The following is an 8,399-nucleotide window of genomic DNA, read 5'->3' as shown; positions in this document are numbered from 1 at the left end:
TAAAAGCAAAGAAACTGCCACATGATATGTCCATCATTTGATCTCTTGTTTGTTCAATGGGCTGTAAAAAAAGCAGGACAAAGCCATTTTGTAAACTATTGGGACAGTTCTGTGGTATTTGGACACAATGTTCTCTTCTCTCATATCCATCGTCAAGGTTATAATTCTGGGTATGCATGGCATGGCCAGCTGTCTGGCCAAAACTGCATTTGCATAACGTTGTGCTTTGCATTTTAAGATAACATTGCTACATCGTCAACATAGAAAATACAAAATAGACCATCCATGATGGATTAGGGAAAACGGTGTATCCTTTGGGTGCACTGATTGAAATATTGTCACTGTTAATATATTATTAACGATCTCATAACAGGGAAAAGCAAAGTTATTGACAAGACAAGAGAATGTCAAAGAAGTCCATCACTTTTGATGACATATTGTTTTTTTTCATGAACTGCTGTGCCTTTGTTTTTTGGGCAATCAAATCTTTCCCTAAACGAATACATCGTCAGCGCTCAAGACTGAATTTGTCTTGTTTTTGACATTGACAAAAGAGACACCAAACATTATGTTGGCCCTCAGCGTCAGTCCTGTTATTCTGGGGCAACCGGCTGCATATCCAGAACATCCATGTCCCTATGTGAGATTTAAGTGAGGCTGTCTAAACGGAGAAGTTCTCGCCTATTCGTACACTACTATTTTGGGTAACGATTTCAGTGCACTCATAACTCTCCCTTCAGACTTTTAATAATTTATCACCAAAACATGTCAGTAAATGATGGAAGCCCAGTGCTGCACTCAACGTAATGAGTTCCCCTTTGATGTTTAATAACGTCCAGATTTAGGGGACTTAAAATAGCACAGCACCAAAGAGACATAGACGTCTCTGAAACTCCCTCATCCACGCAACTCCTGAGGATGAAGGCGTCTGGAAAACAAACCAAAAAAATCACGCCCAGTTGGGTTAATACTGCTGTGTTGTTTTGCTTTGTCATGTTTGGTTCTTCCTGTCAAGCAGTGCAGAGCCGCAGACAGCTTTGGACGGGCCCGGGACAAAGTCATCTGAAAGGGCCCCCACTCAATCCTTACAGTGTCGTATGGGCCCCCACTATGGCCCCCCTTCATTCCCTGGGACCAGGGCAACTGACCCCCTTGTCCGTCCCTGTGACAGCTTCCCTGTCAAGCAGGGCACAGGAAGGTAGCGCGCCAGGCTATGCATGAGTCATGTCTCCCCAACTGTGATGCGCATCTCTGGGGTCAACAGCGCTGTCTTCTCCCTACAGCTTCCACTTGACAGCTACCTACGTGAGGAGGACATAAGCCTTTGTGTGCTTATAGCGGAGCGGTCTGTTCAGGTTGTCTCGTCTGAGAAATACTTTCCTCCTACGACAGAAAACAAAGTCAATGATTATTGAAATGTAAGACAATTGTTGCATTTCACTGACAAGGGATGGCGTTCTGACTCCATAATAACTAACTTAATTGCCTGTCAAAAGAAACCAAAGCAGTGACCCGCATGGTCCACAGAAAGAAGTTATAATTATATTCACACTCACAGACTCTTTATACTGCGATCAATGTGCTCATTTCATTATGCCATTTCAAAAAGGCAGGAGGCTAATGGAGAGACGATACTGTTGTAAACACAGGCCCACGCAATTTTCTCTTGCTCAAGGTCAGATTTTGATTTTTTGTTTTTTTCAAACATCCTTCGTCTTGGACAAATTAACCAGAAACATTTCAAACCCATTATCAATATCATTTTTGGAAGCTGTTAGGTCTACACAATGTAATTTTCTCCTCACTAAAAAAGGGTAGGCTTAGTGTAGAATTCTTTGTAACGTCCCTCTAGAGAAGTTCTTTATGACTAGAGAATATTTTCATGTTAAGCATTTTTCTTGGTGATTTTACATAAAAAGTATGTGCTTTTCATTCATTGTGAATTTTATTTAACAGTTTTTGAAAAGTGTTAAATAAGAAAAAATCATCATCATCATCATCATCATCATCATCAATGTTTCTCATTCCAGCAAGGGTGCCTTGCTTGGAAACTGTAACACGTAGAAGTCTGACCCATATTTTCATCCACTCACCTCCTGTGTGTGTGTGTGTGTGTGTGTGTGTGTGTGTGTGTGTGTGTGTGCGTGTGTGCGTGTGTGTGTGTGTGTGTGTGTGTGTGTGTGTGTGTGTGTGTGTGTGTGTCTGTGTGTGTCTGTCTGTGTGTGTGTGTGTGTGTGTGTGTGTGTGTGTGTGTGTGTGTGTGTGCGCGTGCATGTACATGTGTGTGCGTGGGATGGGTCAAGTTCTCCATTTCACCCAGTCCTAGAAATGTAATTGTCTCCAAGACCCAGGGACTCCTCTGCAGTGTAATACAACCCCAAACATCAAGATGGGGGCATTCCTGGTCAGCATGGACATCACCCATGTAGCTGACACGCCATTACTTTGTCTGGAGGAACCGCTATAGGCCTATAAGCTTGTTGCCTTATGCTTAGCAAATCTCTAGGCTTTCCAATCATCCTTCCCCAACACCAACTGCTACCTACCGCCACTACTATTGTACATTTCTAGGCCAGTTAATACTTTCCCTGCCTGACTAAACTCTGAGCGATATTCCAGACACACCATGAAAAACTCTGGCTTGAGCCCTTTTTGGGAAAAGGTGCCCTCTCCCTATTAAAACCTAAATATCTCAGCCTCTGAGGCCCATAAAAGGCAGCCATGGCCTAGTGGTTAGAGAGTTGGTCTTTCAATCTAGGGGTTGCCGATTCAAACCCCCCCTGATAATAATACTAATAGTGCAATGAAGCGCACTTTAAATCGCCGAAAATAGTACACTTTGTACTAGTACGGTCAAAAAAGTACACTTTAAGTATATGGGTTTTTCACCTGGGGTGTTATAACCTTACTGTCACCAAAATTGTAATGGCTTTGTCTTTATCTGTTACTTTAGGCTCTCTGTCTTGGAGACAATTACATTTCTAGGGTAGTCATGGGTAAGCGGTTGTGGCGTCAGCCTGGTAGCCCAAAGGTTGCCGGTTCGACTCCCGACCCACCAGGTTATAGGGGGGAGGATTTAACCAGTGCTCTCCCCCACCCTCCTCCATGACTGAGGTACCCTGAGCATGGTACCGTCCCGCAGCACTGCTCCCTTGGGGCGCCATTGGGGGCTGCCCCCTTGCACGGTTGAGGCATAAATGCAATTTTGTTGTGTGCATTTAACACTTGTGTGCTGTGGAGTGCTGTGTCACAATGGCAATGGGAGTTGGGCTTTCACTTTCACTTCACTTTATTTCTAGGACTGGGTGAAATGGCATTGCCAATAGCACGTGAGGGGCCCTGATATGATATGAGGAGGCTATAGCTATTTTATTTCACTGTTTCACTTTTATTGGAAGCCCTCCGAAGAACGGAAGCAACACAGATCACTGCCTGTCCCCTGACAGAGAGACAACATAGTACAAAAACAAACAGGCAGAAGGCAAACACTCAACAACTCTGACATACTCAATGACCCAATAGAGGAAAAAGATAAAGAAAGGAGAGAAAACAGGTCAGAGCAACATGGTACCGAGGTGGTGTGGAGGGAGCAAGTGAGCACTACTCAAGATATTTGTCAGCTTCACAGCAGCGTAACGTCAGTGGCAACATGGACAAAGGGGTATAGCTTGTGCAACAAAAGTAAAACTGAATGAAATAGAGAGGGGGGGGGGAGAGAGAGAGAGAGAGAGAGAGAGAGAGAGAGAGAGAGAGAGAGAGAGAGAGAGAGAGAGAGAGAGAGAGAGAGAGAGAGAGTGAATGAGAGCTCTGTTAAAGAAAGTGATGGACTGGTGATGGCTTGGCGGTGAAAACAAAAGCCTGGAGCCAGACCTGTTCCCTTACAAACAGCATGTCATCCTGGAGTTCAAAGGGCAGACCCCCCGCCCATCTCTGTCTCTTTCCCTCTCTCGGCTGGTTGCCATATGAAGGCCATTCTGTTGATTCAGTGTCATGTTAAAGGATAACCTCAGCCAATTTCAACATGCATTTGTAATACTCACACTACCTGGACTTGTCAGTACCTGAGATGTTTTTTTTTCAGTCTTTTCCGAGATTCTGGTCATTGTAATGGGGGTACGTGTTTGCTTATATTTAAAAAAACAGGTTATGCAACATCGGCTGACAACTAGTAAGCAGCGGCACCTTTTGGGAAAATATTTGGAGTAGGCCTATGGTAAGACTTTTCAAAATGTAAACAAAAGCTACCCTCATTACAATAGCTTATATCTCGAAAAGGGCTGAGCCAAAAATGCAGCATCACCGGGTACTGACAAGTCAAGGGTAGCGTGAGCAATACAACAGCATATTGAAATTGGCAGGAGTGCTCTTTTAAAGAGTAGGCTGATTGATGAGTTTTATTGTCAATAAACACACATTATAACGTCAAAAGTCTCTCGACTGGTTGAGTCTGAGGCTGACCCCGTGCACAGCCACACACACTGGCAGACAGGCAGGCAGGAAGGCATGCACGCATCTCTCTCTCTCTCTCTCTCTCTCTCTCTCTCTCTCTCTCTCTCTCTCTCTCTCTCTCTCTCTCAAGTTCAAAGATGGAGCAAAGGAGGGAGGAAGAGGAGGAGGATGAGGAGGAGATGTAGACGAAGAATCAACGAGCACAAGACACTGCATCTATTCTCTTCCATCTCCTAATATTACTCATCAAAATGCGTCTCCCCTCTCTCCATTGACAACTTTTCCAACCCAACCTATAGTGCACCTTGGCATTGATGTTGCACTTAGGCTGTGAGAACATGAGAACGATCAATGACTGTGAGGTGAAGTGAACCATGAAAACAAATTTACCTGAAAACTAGGCTACATTGGCTGGTGAGTCCATCTGTTTGAAGTAGGCTACAATTATCCTACATACTTCCAGATGTATATACATCTAACATATGTATACGTACATACATACACACAGCCACACACAGAGTCTCTATTGACAATATATCAATGAAGTCTATCTGAAGACCTTTATTTTGTTTTCTTATAAAAAAAAATGCATGTCACTGTTTCAAGGACAGCATACATTCATATTGTGTCATCAGTACAGTATAAAAAAAGAATGAAGGATGAAAAAATGACGTCAAATTTACATCCAGTTCAATGACAAAGTGGAATGCATCCTGCCGTGCAATCATATTACACGACGATTGCCTTTGCAAGTAGTATGCTACAGGGGTGAGGGTACCAGATGCATCTGCAGAGTACAGAGAAGAAAAGAGAGAGAGAGAGAGAGAGAGAGAGAGAGAGAGAGAGAGAGAGAGAGAGAGAGAGAGAGAGAGAGAGAGAGAGAGAGAGAGAGAGAGAGAGAGAGAGAGAGAGTAAACGGAGAATGAAAGAATGAAAAAAAAAAGCCAGAGGAGGAGGAGGGTGCACTGGACAATTAATTCTTCAGTTGTTAGTTGTATAGTTCACTCGATATTTATCTTATATTGCCCTTGGTGCGCTATAATTCATGACATTCATGTGAAATTCATGTTTCATAGAATAACTGGTGACTTTAGTAATACTATATTGTACATTTGTCTTGTCTGAATGAATCTGTCAGTGAATGAGAAAATGGGACACTGCATTTACAAGCGTGCAACATTGAGTTACATGACAGTGTACACAGGAGGGGAGAGAGAGAGTGAGAGGAGAGAGAAAGAGAGAGAGAGAGAGAGAGAGAGAGAGAGAGAGAGAGAGAGAGAGAGAGAGAGAGAGAGAGAGAGAGAGAGAGAGACAGACAGAGAGAGAGAGAGAGACAGAGATAGAGAGAGTTTTGGTGGGCACTTGACTATTTGGCAACCTTCTTAGTGTAACAACACAGAATACACAACACTTTACCTTCAAAATCATATTGCACTCAGTCCCAAAGATAATAATAACAATAAGGCGTCTTTGAAAAATACAATGTAACAACAATGACTAAAGGTCTACAGGTAGAGACGTAAGGCTTCCCCAATTTGCAGATTTGTTGGCATGGATATTAAAACAAAGAAAGCTTTCGTCTCAATAGTGGTAATCTCTTTCAATAATTTTACACATTGCCCGTTCGACTGCATGGACTTGCGAGAGTCTACTCAACTGACAATCTCGGATCGGATATAAAACACAATCGCATAAAAAAACACAATGACTTTTTTTTCTTTTTAAGACGAATAGCAACACAAATGTCAGGTGCCCACTTCACAACGACGTCACTTTAAGCATAGAACACCAACATTTACAGAGACTATCAAAAATAGATGACCAGAACAACACGTTTTAACGCATCTGGTGGTGCCAAAGACTTCAGTGTAAACCATTTGGAGTGAACGGCGTTAACCTGTCCATACAAATATCTGCATCGCAGTCGTCTATATCACAAACCGAATCGGTCGCTACCTCATTATTATGAGAAAACTGTGATATCCGGTCAAAGGTCTCTTCGTTGTCAATACAGTCCACTACGTTTGGAATGATGTTCACGTAGGCATTGACGATCTCTTTGTGGAGTAAAGTGTCTTGGTTATATGACACAAGTTCATTACTTATGTTCACGGTTTCAACCGGTGTGGTGGAGCAAAAGTGACGGCAGCCAAGCAGGTTTGCGAAAGCTTTTCGGAATTCCGAGTTGAAAGCATAAATGATAGGATTCAAAGACGAGTTTGTCCAGCCAAACCACACAAACACGTCAAATGTAGTTTCACTGACACACGGTAGTCCGGCTTCTTGGTCTGTGGGTGGTTTGTCACAAAATGGGACCATGCAGTTCAGAATAAAGAAAGGTAGCCAGCAACAGACGAAAACACCCATGATCACAGAGAGAGTTTTCAGAACTTTGGTTTCTCTGTTTATTGACGTTTTCAAGGTATTGTGGTGTTGGCACTCGAGTCTATTCGTCCGGCAGCTTGTTGCGTGCTCAGCTGCGCGTTCCAGGGAAGCTATCCTCCTTATTTGTATTTGTGCTATCCTATAGATTCGGGTGTATGTCACAATCATGATTGCCACGGGGATGTAGAAACTTATCAGGGACGAGGAGATGGCGTATTCTCGGTTGAGGCTGGAGTCGCAGTTCTCTTCGATTGGCTCTAGTGTCGTGGAATCGTTTGAGCTTTCCACACTGGCTTTGTGCCAATTCAGTTGGATCGGAATGAATGATATAAGCACGGACAGCGTCCATGTCACACTAATCATCACAAAGGCCACTTTTTGGGTCATCTTTCTTTCGTATCGAAAGGGACTTGATATTGCCCAGTAGCGGTCCACGCTTATAATACAGAGGTTGAGAATGGATGCAGTGGAACACATGATGTCAAAAGCTACCCAAATATTGCAGAAGGTACCGAATGGCCAGTACCCGGCAACTTCGGCAACTGCTTTCCATGGCATCACCAGAACAGCGACAAATAAATCCGAGACTGCCAGGGACACTATAAAAATGTTAGTCACTTTGGATCTCAGGTGACGGAACCTGAGCACGGCGGTGCACACCATAATGTTCCCAAGCAACGTCCAAAGGATAAGCACGGAGAGCAGACAGCCCGTCAGAGCGCGGACAACCAAGTCTTTCCTGGTGCCTAAGGTCGCCTCCGGTTCGGTCGCGTTCCACATAATCACTCCAAGCGGGAACGGGACGGTGTTGCAGGCGAGCACGGATGAAAAGTACTTCGCTGGAGTCTCCATTTAGTCTGGTCAGTCGAACGGGTGCAATATTGCGTTACGCCCGGCTCCAGACGCGTAGAAGTGAAACTCGCTTGGGTTGCCTTCCTCTTCTCCGAGCATGGTTGCCCCGCGAAGAGCGACAAAGTGTTACTTCTTGTTGAAAATGTGTAGCCGATCACAAAAGTTTTAATACCAACTGCCTCTGTCCAGAAGAGACAGAGCCGCGCGCAAAGGTACGGAGGCGCTTCATTGTCCGCGGCGAGTGCATGTTGTTGCCTCGCGTCTCGTCTGACCTCCCTCGTCAGAGTAAAGCAGCGGCACTGAAACTGTTGGCTTGTGCTATTTTGAGTTCAGCACTTTCAGGCGGGAGGGGGAGGGATGCTCTCCACACGAGTGTGCGCCATCGTCGGCACAAACGCACACACACGCAATTACACACAGGCAGCGGTCATAATAACCAGCATTCTCATAGGGGGAAAAAAAAACACTTTCACCATAAATTCAATAAAATGTCAACTTTCTTTCCTTAGATTAGCTTAAACTATGGACAGACACAGATGAAACAAACAGAGTGGACACATACAACTGTGAAGCACACCTTGGTCATTTGAACAGAAACGTAAATATTTAACTTCAGCCTATCGTTTTCGCACAAGGACATCCGTGCTTCACCACCACTGTTGTTCACTACCATATCAGACACAGTGAAATTACAGACACACACGATTCACACG

The 8,399-nt window shown here is 44.1% G+C and overlaps 1 protein-coding gene across 1 annotated transcript; it reads right to left on the bottom strand.

The window, feature by feature from the left end:
• Nucleotides 1-6,312: 6,312 nt before the first annotated feature.
• drd5a (dopamine receptor D5a) lies at nucleotides 6,313-7,686 on the bottom strand. The gene has a single exon (XM_063189648.1). It carries the CDS (start codon nucleotides 7,684-7,686, stop codon nucleotides 6,313-6,315), a length of 1,374 nt encoding a protein of 457 aa, XP_063045718.1.
• Between the last annotated feature and the right edge of the window lie 713 nt (nucleotides 7,687-8,399).

This window comes from Engraulis encrasicolus, chromosome 23 (assembly GCF_034702125.1).
Source record: "Engraulis encrasicolus isolate BLACKSEA-1 chromosome 23, IST_EnEncr_1.0, whole genome shotgun sequence".
In the NCBI taxonomy this organism is placed as follows: Eukaryota; Metazoa; Chordata; class Actinopteri; order Clupeiformes; family Engraulidae; genus Engraulis; species Engraulis encrasicolus.
The sequence above is the reverse complement of the archived record's forward strand: the minus strand, read 5'-3'. Positions and strand labels throughout refer to the sequence as shown.

Excerpts from the sequence above, each read along its gene's own strand:
- drd5a (XM_063189648.1), bottom strand. The coding sequence starts at position 7,686 with ATGGAGACTCCAGCGAAGTACTTTTCATCCGTGCTCGCCTGCAACACC.